The sequence below is a fragment of the Sapajus apella genome, unplaced genomic scaffold (assembly GCF_009761245.1).
Source record: "Sapajus apella isolate SASKATOON/1434 unplaced genomic scaffold, GSC_monkey_1.0 scaffold7, whole genome shotgun sequence".
NCBI classification, from domain to species: domain Eukaryota; kingdom Metazoa; phylum Chordata; class Mammalia; order Primates; family Cebidae; genus Sapajus; species Sapajus apella.
Genome location: NW_022436947.1, coordinates 43178822 through 43200078, shown reverse-complemented (window position 1 = coordinate 43200078; position 21257 = coordinate 43178822). Strand labels below are relative to the sequence as shown.

The window sequence follows — 21257 nt, the reverse complement described above, 5'->3', positions numbered from 1 at the left end:
AAAAAAAAAAAAGTCTCACCTGGTTTTCATTTTGCTTTATGAAGAATAGATTACTAAGAAGAGTATAGATATTGATAAATGAATCAATGACTGTCTGAATTAACAAAATAGAATGGAAAAATGAAAGAAGCTCTCTCTAATTTTCTGTTTATGGGATACATACCTCATTACAGTGACAGATAAATTCCAAATAAATGAATGATATGTTGTTAGGTAACTAGGGTAGTGGGAGGAGTGTTAGAGCAGATTTCATTATTGGAAAAATAATTTAAGTACTAGGACACACAAAGAGTGTCATCTTATACAGACAAATAATTCCATATTGCCTCATTCCTTTTGCTGAAGGATGTCAGAGTTTACAGTGAACTTTGAGCCGAGATTGGGGGTGTTGGATACATGGTGAGGACCAGAAGTTGAATAAATGCAGGAGCTTAGCAGAGCCCCAGTTTGAAATTTAATATTGTGGGAAATGAAGATTCTTCAAATTATAAAATCACATTAATTTTTGCTGGCTTCATAGGATACAATTAACTTTTTGTGTGAAGGCCAAGAACCAACACAATGAGGCACCATAGCTAAAGTAATGTGTTTTTTGTGATCATGCCATTGCACTCCAGCCTGGACTACACAGTGAGACCCTGTTTCAAAACTAAAATTAAAAAGTAATATATTTTTGCAATTCTGTGTTAATTGCTTTATTGCATCCTAAAATAGTATCCCATGGAAAGTTACTAATATGATTGAATACATTCAGTGTTTCAACTTTACAAATGTGAGTTTTTGCCCAGGTTACCTGCTTGTTTTGTTAAAGATCAAGAGTGAATAGGTTTGGTTAGGACTATTGTCCCTGATGCATTAGACTTTTAAGATGCCTCTTATTGGATTATTCCATTGCTGAACCATTTGGAGAAGACATATGTACATCAGTTGCACATAGTCATCCACAAAGTGGGTAAAACAATTGAGAGAAGGTTAAAATTTTGTTCTGGTTACACAACCATTAAATTGGTTGCAATTCTGAAATTTGAAATACCTTCTTGTATGCTTTAGAATGTATGTTAATAGCATTTTTTATCCTCCTTTGTACATTGAAAAAGTAAGCAGATCCCCAAGTAAACAAGATGAGTATATCAGGTTATGCCAATGCTCTTTTTATGAAATATGTAAGTTAGAAGAAGTCAAAGCTCTACCACCAACAGTTATCTACTCATGAATATTTCCATTTGAATTTTTTTTTTCTAAAAGAGTAGAAGGAAATTTCAACATAAAAATTTACACGCATAATTTAAAACCTCCCATTTCTGTTGGTATACACGGAAATAGTTTTGTTTGTATATCCATTGAAATAATTGCTAAGAATGGTACAGAAAGTAAATTTTCCCTAATTTTTTATTCATAGTCTTCTAACTGAAGCAAACACACAGTATTTTAAATGGAAAATTCTAGCATATCCCTTTAAAAAACTCTTAGGCTATTATACCTTGGTTCTTCCAATTGCCAGCTTTAGGATCTGGCCAATATATTTAATCTCATGGAGCTGTTGGGATTAATGATATAGTCCATATAAAATATTTATTGACATATAATGAGAGCTCAACAAATGTCATTCATTTGTTACATTACTTGATGGCATTGTATTAGTTGGGGTACAGGCTGGGCCAATATGACAAAGAGACAAGCTAAACCTATATTTTTCTATTACACAGCCGCCGAGAGGTAAGCTGTCTAGGGCTGGCAGGGTGACCCTGCCATTCTTAGCATTTGGATTCCTGCGTCCAAGATGATTCTTCCAGTGACTTTTATTTCCCAGCTGTCATGTAAAGGGAAAGAGATTTGGAGAGAAGATATTCAGTCATTTAAGAGTAAGACATTTGTGGTTAGAACTTAGTCACATGGTCACATCTAACTCAAAAGGTGTCAGAGAAGTGGAGGCTTTTTCTGAGCAGCCATCTGTCCCACTAAAATTCTGTCACAGGGAAGAGGGCAGAACCAATAGTGGAGGACAAGAGCAGTCTTCACTCACATGTGTTATTATCTGAGTATATAACAATATATTAAAGCTATATTAACAGAGATGGAAGCTGTATTTACACATTTAAAACATTATAAACAGAAAAATAGGGAAAAAATTCCCAAATTTAGAAAAACATTGTATTTTTAGCAATCTGAGTTATAGAATGTTTTGAAATACATTTTATTATTTCTAAACACACACACATGCGTGCACACGCACATATACACACACAGTCCTTTAGCTACCGCACTGGCAAATGGCAAGGCTGATCATCACATATTTATTAATAGATAATTAAAAAAAAATCAAATAGTCCTGATATTCATGAAAACAGTGTTTTAAAGTTCATGAAATGTTTACCATTGCCATTTGAAATGATGCATGTCACATTGTTGTTATGAAGCTTTCTTCCTAAAGGTAAACTATCTGAATTTCTAAAATTTTAGGATAGAAATCTACAAAAATATTTAGAATAATGTGTGGATTAAAGTTTTCCTGGAAGCTTATTTTTGAAGGTAGACTCATTCTGCAGTGGCGTCGCCATAGAACTTCCTGGCTTTTAATTTATTGTTATGATTTCTTAAGTGTAAGTTTCAAAACCAATACCTTTACATTTTGATATGCTCCTCAAAGATGTAAATATGAAATGTGTGTAAATATTGAACATTCAACACTCTCAATTAAGGTAGTATTTAAGCGTTCTGAGTGAAGGATTTATTTTCATTAGTAATTCAAGCTAATGCTTATTCTTTGACATTGTGGTCACGTCATCTCATGTAAATAGGATATTCATTTTCTAGGTGGTGGAGAGTTTAATATATGTACAAAGGGACATACTCAAAAACAGAACACAATTAATCATTGGTGATAGGGAATCAGCAAGATGCGCAGGCAACAAGAAGGATTGGAAATCTTCAAGTCCGGCAAAGAAGCCGTATTAGAATATCAGATACTAGAATTCCCTTTACCCACTTGTCAAATGAGATCAGTAAAAACATTCTCCCTTTCTCACAGAATTGTTTTGAGGGTTAAAGACAATATAAAATTTTAAAGAAGTTATATGCTTTCTTCCTTTAAATTAACAAATATAGCTATTTATTATTAATTCCCTATGTTTTGCTTTTATTCAGAGTTGCCTTACTTCCCTCAACAATTAAGTGCTGTAACTATATCAGCACCATAATGATGTAGGCAATTTAAGATTATCTTACACTCCTGGATTTGCTCTGTTTGTCCTAAGAAGAAAGAAATCTATTTTGACTGCAGAATATAGCACTATATAGAACGCAGAGAGCATGGATTCCCTTCACCACCATCCTCCCCGCCCCTCGCTGCTGTGCTGGAGATTTTTCAGTAAGAAGGTATTTTTGTTTAAACAGTGGTTAATTACATTCATTTTCAAAGACACAGAATAAACTCAGGGGATTTCTAATTTTAGGGTGACTTTCCATATTTTCTCAACAGATATTAAAATGTCTTTTCTTTTATCTTACCATTCTATTTCAGCCCTTAATTAACGTTTTCTGAAGTGTGCTAGTACTTGAGGGATATGCTATTATTTATTGTTTCTCTAAATATATATTTAGTGCAGTGGTTCTCAGCCAGAGGCTGTTTTGTGCCCTGGAATACACTTGGAAATGTTTGAAAAGACTTGTGATTATCATAACTCGGGGCATGGGATGGTATGGAAATACTTGTGATTATCATAACTTGAGGCATGGGGCGGTTGCTACTTGCATACTCTTGGCATAGAGGCCAGTGAGGCTTTTAAACATCCTACAAGGCATGAGACATCTCTTCACAACAGAGAATTATCTGTGAAATGTCAATTATACAAAGGTTGAAAAACTGCTCCAGAAGAACGGAAGAATCTGAGTGTATGAAATTCTTTAAAGGAATATAAATTTGTCAAATTGTATATCAGCATTGGTAGGTATCAGTTTTGCTTTAGAAAACCCATTTGTTAATAAAGTATGACAGTTATGGGCAAATTAAACTGGCTGCTTTTTAAAAATTCTTTTATTGGCAGTGAAATGAATTTAGGTCGTTTCGGGTTAGAGACATTAAACAGGCAGCTCATTCAGCCTTTGGTTAATTATTTTTAAATTTAGTTTTAATGGAATCTAGTATGATCTTTTTCACTTTTAATTGCATATGAATTTTCTGGTCAAAATATATGCTTAATTCACAATTTGTATATAGCTTCAAATATGGAAAAAGAAAGGCTAGGTTAATAAATCATCTCTGGAGTTAAAAACCAACAAAAAACAAGTAGCGAGTTTCTGTTATTTATGTATCTCAATATTTTCCTTGTTTTGGATCTAAGTGTTCTTAAACATGAACTTATAATTTACCTTTTGTGTCAAGTGCTTTTATCCTAAAAACTGAAAAATTCTTACTGTAAATGTTTTTCGTACTGACTTGAGTCTTTGTTATAGTTTGGTTTTTCTGTTCTAGGGACAACCTGCATTTCTAGTTAAATATAATCACCCATTCCTATGTATAATATGAAGAAAATTAAGTGGCATGTTTGCGATTGTCACTTGTTCCTTTCCTTCTGACATCTTTGCTATATTGTTCAGAAGTGTCACCATCATCTTGTTAATAGGAGCTAGGGCAAGTAGCAGTGTGTGCTCTGGAAGGCTCGCCAATTGTGACTTCATTCTTCTTAAATATCCTTCTAAAGATAATGCCCCATTTGAAATGTTATAGTCCTAGCTAAGAAGCTGTATCATAGCAAATAGAAAGAATAGAGTGGCTAGGGAGACTCTTGAGTTTGGTATTACAATGCCAGTTTGATATAGTTATCGTTGGAAAAGTATGCACTATAGGCCAGGTGCGGTGGCTCACACCTGTAATCCCAGCGTTTTGGGAGGTGGAGGCTGGTGGATCACCAGGTCAGGAGATCAAGACCATCCTGGTCAACATGGTGACATTCCGTCTCTACTAAAAATACAAAAATTAGCCAGGTGTGGTGGTGTGCACCTGTAATCTCAGCTACTCAGGAGGCTGAGTCAGGAGAATCGCTTTAACCTGGGAGGCAGAGGTTGCAGTGAGCTGAGATTGCACAATTCTACTCCAGCCTAGGCAACAGAGCAAGACTTGGTCTCAAAAAAAAGAAGAAAAGAAAAGAAAAGAAAAGAAAAAGAAAGAAAAGTATGTGCTATAAATTTGGGGATATGACTGAATTATGTATTTATATGTGTGTACATATGTATGTGGTATGTATATAATTGTATGTGTGTGTATATATAAGTTTGGATTGTATTTATAGTAAACAAATTTGTAATTCAGATTCTTCCTATGTACTAATTGTTGTGATAGTCACTAGAAGTTCTGAGCTAGGCAGTTTACTAGTCTAAAATAGATTGCAGTAGACTGTAGAATAAGGCATAAAACAATATCCTGATTTGTATTGCTCTTCATAATCATGTCTCAATTTGCCTTTCATTCTTTATTTTCCTATAAGTCCTTGTATTACACACATTCTGATCTTTTTCATCCCTTATTGAATAATGTTTCCTCCAAAATGTTTGATGTGGCTGTAGTTTCATTTATGTGACTATTGCAGCCTATGTGATCTTACTTTCCTCTGAATTCTGATAGCATACATTTCTGTATCTCTTCATTGGAACACTCATATTCTTCCTCACACTGATCATTACCTTATTTTGTGTATTTATTCCATTGTTGGAATTTAATTATTGAATTGGTGTTGTATTGTAGTCTGCTATGTAACTGCATGGCACCTTACTTAGCCATGTTATTTTTTTAGGTTTAAAATAAATATTGATTTTAAAATACAGGGAGTAAGTTGTTATAAATCATTATTCACATTCCCAGCAAAGACTGATACAGAATCAATATCCATTCACTAATTTATTCAATCAGTATTGATTGTGCCAGGCACTGTGCTATGCACTAGGCATGTACCAGCGACCAAAACAGACAAAAATCTTTGTCTTTTTGAAATTCACCTTCTAGTGAAGGGGAATAGAAGACACACAATAAACATAACACTTATATAAATTATATATGTTAGATGTTTGCATATGCTTAAAAGTAGCAAAACAGAAATATCAAGTCATAACATTTTCAAAGGTAGTGTCCCAATTCAAAAAGGTGGGTTATAGGGAAAAGAAAAATAAGACTATAATTTACTCAGAGTGAAGATGCAGAGAATCAAATGTGATTTTATTTTTTTTTGAGACAGAGTCTTGCTGTGTCACCCATACTGGAGTGCAGTGGTGCCATCTCGGCTCACTGCAACCTCTGGCTCCCAGGTTCAAGCAGTTCTCTGTCTCAGCCTCCTGAGTGGCTGGAATTACAGGTGCCTACCACCATACCGCCTAATTTTTGTATTTTTAATAGACACGAGGTTTCACCATCTTGGGCAGGCTGGTTTTGAACTCCTGATCTTGTGATCCACCCACCTCTGCCTCCCAAATTGCTGGGATTACAGGCATGAGCCACACTGCACCTGACCCAAATGTGATTTTTAAAAATGACATTAATACAGTGTTATGCATCTTGTAAAATGATTACCTATAGCTTTATAAATGCATACACACTAAGTTGAATTAATATATTTTAGCAGTTGGTATTTGCATCAGTTCTTTACCCAGCAGCACTAAACACAATTGACAATATGCTAAAGACTAAGACATTTTAAAAGCTTGACTTTTATTTAGGAGATTACATCATTTATTATTTTAATCAAAGGGAAGGAAGAGGTTGAAGAGATCAGGAACTAATTAGAAATGATTACATAATTTTTATGGCAAAATTCATTGTGTTAAAACTTAGCTAATTTCCATAGGAGAAAAGGAGGTTTTGTTTTTATTGTCTTTGTTGTTAAAGTATATTCTAACATCAGTTCAGATCTACAGTCACTAGTTACTCTTTACCTTAGATGAAGGAATATTCACATTTCTCAACATTTCTATGTGATAGCCAGCTTAGATGATGATGAGACTTACAATAAATAAAGAAAAAAGATATATATATTTACTGCTCTAGTATTTCTTTAGTTAAGGGAATTTCGATCCTTGAAAGTGACCAAGAAAGTACATTATATCATTCTTTTGTGTTAATACACCTTTTAGAAAGAAGACATTCTCAGTTGCTAGGGAACAAGTAGTTCAAAAGCCTAAGGAGTACTTAATAAAGGAAAAAAAAGTATAACCCACAGACAAACCATCCCACATTGTAAAATTCAAGTAAAATTAAGTGAAATTGATTTTGTGGGTATCTGAAGCAGCAGAGGTGACAAGGAATCTCTTTTCCTGCCTGCATTTGTATTGAAGATATTGAATTTATTCCTGTTATCCAATAGACAGTGGAATTATAATGATGGTGGGAAATATAAGGCAACATTTTCTTTTAATCCCACTTATTATTTTGAGGTGGGATGACATTTATTTATCCAATTTGCTTACAGTTTTATACAGTGTATGCATGTCCATTTTGATATTTTTAGCTTTTCTGTCATCTTTCTTCTTAGAACCTCACACAATTGTGAAGGTAATAATGGGTATCCTTGAACTATTTTCATTAATTCCTGAAGCCTAATGGAAATTGTACATTGCTCACAATGGAGCTTATCTTTCATATTCATCAGAATCTAATGATGAATGTAATGAAAATGCAAAATAATGCATACTGTTAATCGCAGCTTCAGACATGGGGTTCTGTTAGAATATTTCATTTTAGGAACAGTGAATCACTTAGTAAGTTTATTGTAGACCTACCCATTAAAAAAAATAGGCTGGGTGCTGCAGTTTACTCCTCTAATCCCAGCAGTTTGGGAGGCCAAGGAAGGAGGATTGCTTGAGCCCAAGAGTTGAAAACCAGCCTGGACAACATAGTGAGATCCTCCCTATTAAAAAAAAAAAAATAGTGAATTTAAGTGAACTCAGGAGGAGCCTGGCTTTCAGCAAATACTCAAGGTATTTAGAAAATTGTTTGATCAAAGGAAGGGCAGATCAGAGGCAAGGCAGCCTCAGAAGCTGTTATCGTTGACTCTCTGTTGGAGTTCTTCACAGCTAACTCATTATGTTAGTCTTCTATTGCCATGGTGACAGATAACTAAAAGCTTACTGGCTTAAAACAAGGCAGTTTTATTATCTTACAATTCCAGTGATGAGAAGTCTTTTCTGTGGCTCATTTCTCCTTCCCTTGGTCTTCAAAGCCAGCAGTGTTGACCTGATTTATTCTCATGCTGCCATGTCTCTGGTTTACTCTTCCTTAGTCACATCTTCCTCTTCCATTTTTAAGGACCTTTGTGATTCCATTGACTAACTCTGACTATCTAAGATAATCTTCTTCTAACGCCAGCTGATTGGTAAATTTAATTCCATCTGCAAACTTAATTCCTTTTTGCTATGTAACAACATATTAACAGGTTCTGGGGATCAGGATATGGATGTTTGGGGAGCAATTATTTTGTCTATCACAGCCACCACCTCTATTGCTCAGTAGGTCTGAATACTGCTTTTCTACCACTAGTCTTTTCAGTTCCAATTCTACTTAAAACTTGATCCATACTATTTCTTCCAACTGTCATCCTGTGGTGAGAGCATCTGATTAACTCAGTGCATTTTTTTAAAGATATACAAGTCTTTTGTATCTGGCTCTTTGCATGCCATTGACTCAGGAGTTAACTGCTTCCAGGTCTGATATAAGTCCTGATGCAATTGGTTAGAAGTCAAGGATAAGGCCATACATTAGAATATTTCTAGCCATGTGTAAGGGAGTTCCTATTTCATCAGGGACTGTCAAAGGGAAAACTTCCCTCAGGAAGATGCCTGTGTTTATGGCAGAAATTTAATTGCTTGTCCAAGACAATTTCCATGGAAGGAAAGTACACGTGCAAGTATTGGGAGATGGGGTTGTCAAAATTTACATACCTAAGATTTAATATGCAAAAATTTGACTGTTTCTTTTCAGGGAACTTTACTTGCATATGAGCTGCCATTCTCTTTCCTAGGAGGGAAAAATTAATCATATCACTTGAAGGTCAAGTGACCTCTTTCAAATCAAACCAGCCTTTTGTGGTTAACTAAGGATTTAGTAAGTTCTAACTCTTTTTCAATTTTCTCTAATGTTCTTGACTTTACTTCTCAGTGCTTGGGCGCAGGGAGAAATTTATGTGACAATGTCTGGTGTATTTGCTTGTTTTTATTCTCTTGACATAGATATGGAACTTGACTGCTGCTTAGAACTTGGCCAATCTTCTCAACCTGTTTCGGTGGTTCTTTACCATCTTCCTTCAGCTGGGCCTCTGCTTCCCACTGTCCATTTCTCAGCCTCTGCAGTAGAATTTCTTTGATCCTGAACTGAGCCTGTCTCCTAGCAGACATACTGACCCTTGTTCCTTTCTTGCTCATTTCAAAGGGCTTTCCTAAATTTCCACATCCTGCCGAAGCCAAGGAAGATTCAGGGCACAGAGTGGCGTTGCAGACTCACTTTGCCTGAATACGCCACCTTACCATTCACCTTTGGCTGCTCTGGTCATTGTCACTGGTTTGCTCTTTTACGGTGAAATATGATTCAGCCTCCCTCCAGATACTCTAAAGCGTGCATCCCATTGTTCTCACTAATACAGTGGTTAATTACATGTATATTATATATTTCTTAAAATGAATAAATAATATATGTGTGAAACACCTAAAAGTGATGTAGAATAGCTGCCTAAAACTGATCGTTAATAATAATCTTCTAGCTGTGTGCAGTGGCATGCACCTGTAGTGCCAGCTACTTGGGAGGCTGACCTGGGAGGATCACCTGAGGCCAGAAGTGCTAGGATGATTGCCTCTTTGAATAGCCATTGCACCCCAGCCTGGGCAATATTGTGAGACCTGTCTCTAAAAAAATTTTTTTTTAATAAAAATTCTTAAAAATCTTAGGTCATCTAAAAGCTTGGAAGCATATTTAGTTTTGAGTAAATATTTCTGGGGCATCTGTATTATGACTTCCAAGAGGTTTCTTTAGGAATTTTGTTAAGCAATTATATCAATGATTAATATCACTTTTTAGATATTACATTTGAAGTTATTTAAAAACGTATAATTGTGATGATTATCCTGTGGAACTGTGGACTTAATTAGAGTAAAGTGACTTAAAACATAGATTATGTTAACACAGATAATTAGCATACGTTATGTTAATTAGAACAAAGATATTTAGAACATTGATTCTGGTTTTTCTGCCTATCTCACAAACCATAATCTATGTTGTCATCACAGAGAAACTTGGTCTTTGAGTGTTACAATGAAAGTACATTAAAGCCAGTTGGTTAAGATTGTAGAAAGGGAGAATACACAGGTGGTAAGTATGCTTTTTGTCAAGACTTATGTCAGGGTGGGAGCGGAAGTTGAACTGTAGGAAAACCAAAGCATATGAGTCTATCAGGAGAAAAAGCATCCTGTTTTGAAGTCTCTCTATATGCTGCATTCTTTCTAGTCGAGGAAAAAAGAAAGGCCAGTATTGCACAGCAGGTAAAGAATTGACATAATTCAAATGTAACTCTGGTGCCAAAAACTCCCGTTATTTCCACCATGCTGTTTTTCCTTTGAGAAAGAAATTGGATGAAATGGCAAAACAGATAATTATTTACAAAAATGTAAACTGAAGAAGAGGAAAAGGTACTTTAAGATGTGTTTGAAATATTAATATAGGAAGTATTATAGAAATAGGTCTTATTTTAGTGATGGAAACAGAAATATATACATATTATGAAAATATATTACATGATCCATACATAAAAATCCATATGAAACCTTCTGCTATGAAAATTATTTACTAAATGTATATAAGGAGAGCTTTACAATAGCTCTCATGACAACAAAGATGATTGTAGTCTTTGGAACCAGAAGCAAGAGCTAGTTTTTTGATGGACAGTTATATAAATTTAATTTATTTTTATTACCAGAGAAAGCATTTCAATTGTGGTTTTATATATAAAATAATACAGCCAGATATTTACACTAGGGGTTCTAGACTTAAGCTTCTTGTCTTAATTTATTTTACATTTATTTGTGAGTTAGATCTTGTTTTTAATTGTTATATATTTAAAAATTATCCTAAAAGGAAAATTTGAGAGAATATAATTTATATATTTGAAAAGATATTTATATACTTGAAATAAATAGTTTGTGCTGATTCATAATCTATTTATTTTTTAAAGCACCAAGTAATTAATACGTCTGGCACATGTATGTAGAGACTTAATAAATGACATTACCTGAAGTGTAGATTGCACTTCTGAACTAATCTCCAACTATGAAGCATTGTATTCCCTATACCACAGGAAGGAGGTTAGAGTGCATTAAGAAATGAACAAGATATTAAGGGTATAAAGCACATTACATTTCATACCAATTAACTCTGTTGGTTTTACTGCAAAGAACTACATATCCTGGATCAATTAAAGTGATGTTGAGGTTTATCTATTTGTACCCCAAATCAATTAATCGATGTTCCTGAATCTTATCTTAGTCTGAAATGAAAGAGAAAGCTTTGTATTGGATGAAGTTCTTCATAGATGACATGGGTATTTAAAACAGATCTCAATAATCTACCTCTTAGCAGAAAGTGTAAGCCATCCAGTAAAATGCAGGACTCCTGGATGATTCCAAATATGGAGATTTTATCACGAAATTAATGTGCCTTGAATACTTTGAGTGAAAACCTACAAGTTCAAAGTTCACATGAGTATTGAAAAACCTCATAGTGTGAATAAGTCAATTTTAGGAGTAAAAATGGATTTAAATCTTTACAAAATATTAATTTTAATTTCAAATAAAAAATTATAAGTCCATGTAAAATGAATATGCTCTGTGGTCAATAAATGGTAGTATGTGTCTGTGTCCATTTGAAGCCAGAATTCACCAGTGTTATCAGTGCCCAGCTGGGACCAGGCTGTAGAACCTGTTGGTAGTAAAGCATCACGCTGGAGTTGTGCCAGAAAAAAGCAGGGTTGAACTGGTTCCTGTATGTGCCTGGATTCACTTCTCATAAGACAGTGAAAACCTGCCAGGTCCTGGCTTTCAAAGATGGTTTAGTCATGCATGTACACCCCATCTGTTGGATGCATAAGGGATTTCCTTCTCAGCTCAGCCCTCCAGCCACAAGCACTGTGACTGCTTCTCCTCTAACCCCCCTTTCTTTAATTCTTCCTCTCTTGCTGAGAGTGTACAGGCTGTGTAAGACAGGTGTAGCTTATGCCACTCTGGGGAAATCCTTCCATAGACACTAAGGTGAGCCAGAAAGGTAATCAAATTTTTCTTTTGCCACTTAGCTTAATTTCATTCTAGTTTAATTCAGTGATTAACAGCCAACAGCAACATTTACTTTGATGATAAAAAATAAATACACCATTACAGTTCTAACCAAAACCTTAATGGCCTTCATCTCCTCTACAGTGGACTGTCTCTAAAGCTCCTCTTCTTAACTAGATGAACATTAGCAGGGGCTTTATATTGTCTCCCTCTGTCTCTCTCTCTCTCTCTCTCTCTCTCACTCTGTCTCTCTCCATTCCATAGCACACAACCCTTCCTCCTACCTTTGTCTTCCACACTCATCCTCCGGGTTTGACCTTCCATGTCCCACTTTGCCTTCTGTTGTCTAGGATGGCTACCCTTTGTCTTACGATGCTGATGACAGATAAAACTCAGTTTCGAGATTGGAGAGTACAGCACCATGCCTCAATATTGCATATACAAACCATTGTGGTACAAGATGTTTTACAGCCTATTAACCTCTATTTTGGCAATCTGATGGGCTTAGAGCAAATTTATATTTATATGTCTTTTTTCCTGACACACTCAAAGTCCAAAGAGATCAAGATAAAGAAAGAACACGGTGGCGTTTCTAATCAGTTGTTATAGTTTTAAATACATTCTAATGGGAACCTGTAAGCCAAATAAGTAATTATTGTTCTTACCAGTTTTTTTTTCTTTCACACAGATTTATGAGAAATATCAAGATTTGTATACTGTGGAACCAAATAATGCACGCCAGCTGGTAGAAATTGCAGCCAGGGATATTGAGAAACTTCTAAGCAACAGATCTAAAGCCCTGGTGGTGAGTTTAAATCAGATCTGCTCATTTTATTATTTTTTATTACTTATCTATTGTTTATTTTTCATGCCGTGTTGAGGGGCTTCTTTGGTATGCTTCCTTTTTCTTAGTAACTGTGTTCATCTGATATGTTGATAAATGATGAGATATCATGGTTTCTTTGTGAACCCTAAATAATCAGTTTATTTCTAATTATTTATTTTTATATTACTGTTATTTTTAATAATGTATGTTTAATTGCTTGTATGTATATTTATACATATGTACATCATGATACATAATAATAAATTGAACATCTTTAAGTCTATTACACAACATAAAACCGAGAATATGATCATCATCTTTAATTTTATAGTCTCTTATTCCATCACCCTTCCTCTCTGCTAGAGGTGGCCAAAATGCTAGACATTCCAGTAGTCATTTTTCTTCTAAAAAGAAAAAAAAAGTTGTGCCCCACAAAAATGCTTTACTAAACTAAGTTATTTTTTAGTTTGCTTACTTTTTAGCATTATCAAATTCATATCACACTGTATGTAGTCTTCAGCTACTTGGTTTTCTCCACCAACATGTTTATATGATTTATGTGTATGTTTGCACTTAGATTTAATTCATTTTATTCAGTTAAATATTATTTTCTGAGGATGTATCTCAATTTCTTCATTTAATCTCTGTGGGTAACTTATGATTTGGATTGTTTCCAGAAGGATGCTATTAATGAGTAGTGCTGCTGAATTTTCTTGAACAAGTCTTCTAGTACTCATGTGCAAGAATATCTGTAGGGTTAATACAGGAGAATAGAATTGCCAGATTATAGTGTGTTCACAGAATCAGCTTTATAAAAGTATGACAATTGTTTTCCAAAATAAGTGTATGAATTCAGACCTTCACTAGCTATATATGAGCCCACATCGATCCATATTCTGGCTGATATGTGGAAGTGTTATACTTCTTAATTAAAGGCAGTCGAATGGTTATAAAATGGTACCTCTGCTTGTTACTAATGAGGGAGACATCTTGCTGTATATTCATTCACCTTTCTTGTTTCCTCTTCAGTGAATTTTTTTGCACATTTAAAAAATCGATCTTTAGGGTATATATTCCTGATGCTAATTCATTTTAGTTCTAAATGATGTAAACATCTTTGTTCTAGTTTGTGCCTTGTCCATTGCCTCTGTTGTGATTTTGACAAGATAAATTCTTAATTTAATGCAGGTTAACTTCTCTTTTAATTATTAGCTTTGTGGAGTGTTTTTTTTTTAGAGAAATCTTTGCCTACCCTGGGGTTATACACATAATTTAATATATTTTATTCTACATGATTCTAAACTTTGTCTTTTGCATTTATGTATTTAGTCTACTTGTAAGTTATATGACTATATAATTTTAGGCTGCATTTCAAATTATTTTTTCCACTAAATTTTTTCATGGCATTTATTAAATAACTTGCCTTCCTCTCGTGAACTCCAGTTGTCAAGCTCAATATCGCACAGGCTGATGTGGTTTGGCTGTGTGTCCCCACCCAAATCTCATCTTGAATTGTACCTCCCATAATTCCCATGTGTTGTGGGAGGAACATGGTGAGACATAATTGAATCATGGGGGTGAGTCTTTCCCATACTGCTCTCATGATAGTAAGTCTCATGAGATCTGATGGTTTTATAAAGGTGAGTTCCTCTACACGTGTTATCTTGCCTGCTGCCTTGTAAGATGTGACTTTGCTCCTCCTTTGCCTTCCGCCATGATTGTGAGGCCTCCCCAGCCATGTGGAACTGTGAGTCCATTAAACCTCTTAACTTTATAAATTACCCAATCTGGGGTATGTCTTTACTAGCAGCGAGAGAACAAACTAAATACATAGGCCAAGTCCCTCACTATATTGTTGTTCAGAATGATCTTGAGTATTCTTAAACTTTTACCTTTTATCTAAATTTTAGATTTAGCATATAATTATCCAGGAAAATGTCCACTGGGATTTTGATTTGTATTATATTGACTCAGACCAAATTGAGAAGAGTTGATATCTTTATTTTGTCTTTCTATTTATAAATAGTATATCTCATTTAGCAATATTTTGTACCATTTGATAAACTTTAAAAAATTTTTGCATAAACTTCTTATGATCTTTTGTCAGGTACAATGCTGGAGCTTCAGTTTAGCTCCTCTTTTTTTTTTTTTTTTTTTTGAGACAGTGTCTCACTTCATTGCCCAGGCTGGAGAGCAGTGGCAAAATCACTGCTTACTGCAGCCTTGACCTGCAGGACTCAAGCAATCCTCCCACCCTAGCCTTCCATGTAGCTGGGGCTACAGGCATGCACCACCACACTTGGCCAGTTTTTAAATTTTTTGTAGAGATGAGGTCTCCCCATATTGCCCAGGCAGGCCTTTAACTCCTAGGCTCAAGTGATCCTACTGCCTTGGTCTCCCAAAGTGCTGGGATTAGACATGAGCCACTGTGCCCAGCCTAGTTCCTCTTATTGTATAGATTTCAGTACATTTGTGGATATTTGTTGCAATACAACTCTGAATTTCCTGTTTGCTTAACACTCAGAGTTCAGATTTTTTTTTTGTTTACTATGTTTTGTATATATCTTGGCCCTCAGAAATTTTCTGTTCTTTCTCAGGTACTTCTAAATATTTATATTATGCTTCTTCAAATATCCAAGATATTGTTGTAATGTAACAAGTATGTCAGTTGGAACTTTTGTTATGCCATGTTGCTAGAAGTTGAAACATTTAATTAAAAATAGTAACTGAGGCTGGGCCCTGTGGCTCAAGCCTCTAATCTCAGCAGTTTGGGAGTCTGAGATGGGAGGATCACCTGAAGTCAGGAGTTCGAGACCAGCCTGGCCAACATAGTGAAACCCTGTCTCTACTAAGTATATAAATATTAGCTGGACATGGTGGGCAGGTGCCTGTAATCCCAGCTCCACTGGAGGCTGAGGCAGGGAGAACCGCTTGAACTTGGGAAGTGGAGGTTGCAGTGAACTGAGATCATGCCACTGCACTCCACCTGTGTAAAAGAGAGCAAGACTTTGTCTCAAAAATCAAAAAACAAAAATAAATAAATAATAATCAAGTAATTCATAAGAAGATAAACTTTCACTACTAGAAAATTCAAAGCATTTGTATTTTCCATTTTGGAGATGAGAATGCCACTTTTAATCATTTAGTTATGTAAATGTTTGTAATAAAAACATATCTAATAAAATGTTGCTATCTACTGAAGTGATTAATATTCAGGTGACAGTGGAAAATGATTCTATTCATATTGATTTTATCAGTCTACATTTTTCCTCTGGATGTAGGAAGCAGGTAATATGGATATCATAGTCCCTTAAAAAAGGTTGTGGAATGAACTGGTGTGTATCTTGCCTCATTTGGATTAAAATATAATCCTATTGAGACCCTCTTTCTTATTTCTCATTTGGAATGGAAGCTCAAGACACCTGGTTCATTATTTGAGTCTTTCGAGGGATCTGTAGACCATCTTAAGCACATGATGACAAAATACTGAAGACACAATGGCTAATAAAGTGTAGAATAGGTCAATTTGATTTCAGGGAGACAGATTCATGTTTGTTTTCAAAATAAATTACTTGCTTAACTTCGTTGATTATGCAAAAATCGAAAACAATTATTTGAAAGAGAAATATTTTGAGGCTAATGGAAAAACATATGCTACATTGTATGCAAAATGGCATTGTTAATTTGCTTCTATTTTTGTCTTAGGCTTATACTCAGGGAAGGCGCCTGGATTAAAGGAGCTTTATTTCTTCCGGGTGGGACACTAATGTAATTTTATAGGTAAATATAGTAGAAAATATCATGAATATACAAATCTAAGTTAGATGATAAAATTTAATACCAGTTAGACTTCATTGAGTGGTTACTAAGTAGCATCATCTAATTATTTCTCATAATAATACTAGGGTATAGACACCATTATTAGTCTCATTTTTCAGTGAGGAAACTGGGACTTTGAGAGTTCTTGAAACTTACCCAAGGAAATATATCTAATAAGTAATGTTTGCCAGTGCTTCCCAAATTTTAATATGCATACAGATCACCCGGGGCTCTTGTTAAGAAGCAGATTTTTATTCAGTAGATCAGGATAGAGATAGTGCATTTCTCATAAGCTACCAGGTAATGCTTACGCTCCTGGTAAAAAGACCATACTTTGAGCAGCAAGAATGTGAAAGGATTCAAATTCAGATGTGTCTGACTTCAAGATCTGCATTTCCACTTATTACACAAATATATTTTTTGACCTAAGGAAGCGTATAATCATAACAAGGAAGTAATGATGGCTAAGTAGTATTTTGTAAACTGCTATTCATCCACACTGAATAAGTGTTGGATGTTCCAGATGAAAGAATATTCTGGAAGGCGATTAATTTTTCGGTGAATCCTGTATCAATTAACCATTTTCAAAAGAATGATTCAATAAAAGAAAATATATGGTATTTAAACTATTTTCATTGGTATTTGAGTTTGAAACATTTTAAAACCTTTATTATTCTTCAGTCAACATCAGATACCTCTGGAAATATATATGTAAACACTCTGAAAGAGAAAATAAGTGTAACTGTTTGTTTTCTTATATACCTACTAAATAATCTAACAGTTAGATTCAGGCTCTTGAAAAAAGGAAATCAACAACTGGAGTGTTTTTTTTTTTTTTGGTAAAATTATTGCTTTTTTAGTATCTGCAATAATTGTTAATGTGCCTGCATCAACACAGATTTTATGTATTTGAACATTAAATTGTTAATCCTATCTTTTATAGCCTATTGATTAAAAAGTCAAATTTAACTTATTACCTTATGTTATAGCTTGTGTTTGTTTATGTGTTTGACTATACTTATTTCAACTTTTTTTTATACTCCTTTGTGCTTTGGTCTTTTGATCAGCTCCATCTACCAGCCTTAGGAAGGGCTGAAAGATAAAATGATATCAAAAAATTTTAGTTGATATGTCATTGATAGCAATTTTGCTTTTCTGCGTGGTCTTTTTACTATATAAAATCATGTTATGATTCTGATGATTCATATGTATTAGGCCCTTACAGAAACTCTGTGAAGTAGACACATTAAACATTTATGCATTCTTATTTTATAAATGAGGAAATTCAGAGGACCAGTGTTCTTACCCAAGACTGTATAGCTAGCATGAGGTAGCGGTAGAATTCAACTTTATGACTTCCATCTAAAATCCAGTTTTTTTCCCCACTAAACCCACATTTATAATTTGAACCATTTTATTTCCAAGATGTATCTGCTAAATGACTATTTTTCTGACATTTGTTACATCTATATCTCAGGAGCTGGCTCCCTACAATGATTATCTGACTAATATCATTGGATTATTCTTAAGCAATCTCAAATCAAACAACGTTTTGAAACAGAAAAGATATAATCATTTAACAGTATTATGAACATGCATTTCATAATGTATCAATTAGTTGTATCATAAACTAGGTTGAACTAGGCTGAAATATCTGCAAGTGTTAATGAACAATTTATAGGAGAGAGCTTTTCAACAAAGCAATCCAACCTCCAATGCTACCTTCTGAGAGATGAAGGTAATGAAATCAGTGGTCTCATTGTTCATCAACCAGCCCAGCCCAGGGGATCTGCTCAGTAAATGAAGGTCTCTAGGCATTTTGCTCAAAGGAAATAGGATCAAGGTTATAATAAACAAATTTTTCTGGTGATACTTTCCAATTATGGCATATTCTGTCTCCTTCTGGTTGTCCTGGTAACTTTAATTAAAGCTGTGACAATCTATTTTGAAGCTTTAAATACTGTAATATCCTCCAACTCTTAATTCAACCTTGATATTGAGCTTATGATTAGATAATAAAAAGGGGAAAATGATACATGTTTTCAGGAGATTTTTAAAGTAGGTTTTGTTTTTGTTTTCCTTGACGTACTAGATTATTGTTATTTAACCAAATAAGTTTTTTTTTTAATGTTTCTTTAGTATTTAGGCCAGTCATTCTATATCATTTCTATTTGTCAGTAGTGCCAATAACATTTTATAAAAATTCATCATTCTGGTCTTTATCTCTAGGGATTTTAACTAAAAAATGTAGAAAGAAACTCAAGAAAAATTTGATCCAAAGAAGTGAGAAAGGGATCCACTAAGGTATTCTGAAATTCTTTAGAGACTCAAAGAAGAATAAAAAAATTCGTTGTGTTTGACTGTTAGAAGCCATTGGTCTACTCCTGTGAGGACAGATTCAGTAGAATGTATTGGAATGGAATAAAGACTGTAGTGTTAAAGACTGGGGGGCCAGTGAGACATTGGCAAGAAATTTGTCTGCATTTTCATGAGGTTTAGTAGGACAGTGAAGGAAAATGTGGAGTACTACTGAAGACTATTTTTATTTCTTGTTTATTTTTGAGACTGGAGGACATATAAGCATGCTTATAGCTAGAAAAGAAGAAATCTATGAAATTTGAAAATAAGAAAAAATAGTCTGAATGTTGAAGGATGATCCCAGAAAAAGCAGACAGAGAGATCGAGTTCATGCAATTTATCTTTGAAAACATGGTGAAATCTTTCACTTGGGACAGAAAGAATATTATTAAAGGTAAATAAAGACAGTTGATTGTGCAGGTAGAGAAAATGTAGAAGTCGCAATGATGACCACTTTTCTCTTGGCCAAGTAGAAGGGATATTATATGTAGAGACTGAAGGACTGTGGGAGTTCATGGGGACTTGTTGAAGATTTGGGACAGCAAAGTAAGAAAAGGTGAAAGGAGTCGATTATGAGTCAGTAAAATGACAGAGGAATAATATCTAGGGCCTTCCTAACACAGAAGAATCAGAAAATATAAAACATCCTCATGTTCTAAAAAGGATTCCAAGCTACATATGAATTTGAAAGAACTTTCTGAAAATTGTGTGTTTATGTGGATGTGTTTATTTTGGCAATTAATCCAGAATCTATCTGGAGGGCATACATTATCCAGGTTAAAGAGAACAGGAGAAAAATTCCTTTGAAAAAAGTATAAAATATTGTGCCATTTGCTTTCTCCCAGGAGAAAAGTGTGCTTACCCTTCTCTTTAATCTTAGTGTAAATGTCTTTGAGAAGATTACTTAGAGAGCTAATACATTTCCCTTGGAGTCTGAGTGGTGAAGAGATTAGATAATCCACTATTTGTTTTGTAAAATTGAGATTACTTTTATTTATTTGGATTTGATACATGCCTGTGGATGCTAAAAGGGAAGTGCTGAGGCTTTTATTTTTTAGCATGTTTACCTGGTGACAGGGCAATGAGACATGGCATCAATGGGCACAAACTTACACACAAAACAAGGCAGTGTGATATGGAGCTGCTCTTGGACTTGGACTTGGAGCTGGTCAGGCCCAACAAGACTTCCTGCCAGGAACAAAGCTAGTTTAGCAGAAAGAGGGTAGAAATATACTGTCAGATGGGAGCTGAGGGGCTGGGGTGTAAATGACAGTCAGAAGTGTGACTTTGCAATTGAATGTCCTGGGTACCCCCATACAACTGGGAAAATATCTCAAGAAAGGAACAAGTCAGTGTTGAATATCCATCAGCCCCAGAGAGTAACAATATATATAGTTCAGATGAAATCAGGAGGAAAAACTCAGAGAGTGGACATAGACCCTACCACATTCCCAATCTGAAATTTCTCAGTCTGAAGCAGTACTAATCTAGTAATGGGAATTTAAATGAATTTTGCATTAAGCTTAGACTTTTACATACAATAGTGAATGGAAAAGTTGGGGAACCTGTAAGGCGTAATGTTGTGTTCAAATATGATTAACAGACAAGCCAACAAAAGGGTATTTAAACAGAGTGTGGATTTATTTTTCCTCCTGTGATAAGATATATGTACATAGGTAGCTCAAGAGATTTTCAGAAATCCCACTCTGTTACTTCTGTGTCTATCTCACTGGACAACCTTTAGCTACAATGGGGGATAAGAAATACAGTCTTAGCTAGGCCATTGCTTCTCTGAACAAAATTGGGGTAACTCTCAATTACAAGGTATATTCAACCAATTGATGTCTACGTCAAGACTTTTTCAGGATTTAATGTGAATTTTACAGAAGATGGTCTAAAGAAAATGCATTTTAAAGAAGCAGAGGAAAGAAAACACTTTTCTGTTGGCATTTTTTATATG

The 21257-nt window shown here is 34.7% G+C and overlaps 1 protein-coding gene and 1 long non-coding RNA gene across 10 annotated transcripts in view; one reads left to right on the top strand and one right to left on the bottom strand.

The window, feature by feature from the left end:
• Positions 1–21257, top strand: part of CACNA2D1 (calcium voltage-gated channel auxiliary subunit alpha2delta 1) — a 487462-nt gene that overhangs the window by 89194 nt on the left and 377011 nt on the right. For all 9 annotated transcript variants that reach the window (XM_032276450.1, XM_032276453.1, XM_032276451.1 and 6 more), the window contains exon 3: positions 12983–13099. In XM_032276450.1, coding sequence (XP_032132341.1) covers positions 12983–13099 — 117 coding nt within the window. The remainder of the gene's footprint in view (positions 1–12982; positions 13100–21257) is intronic.
• Positions 2153–20914, bottom strand: LOC116550411. Its single transcript, XR_004268391.1, has 3 exons — positions 20827–20914; positions 16617–16621; positions 2153–2165 (listed from the first exon to the last, which is right to left on the bottom strand). It is a non-coding gene; the product is annotated as an uncharacterized LOC116550411 (long non-coding RNA).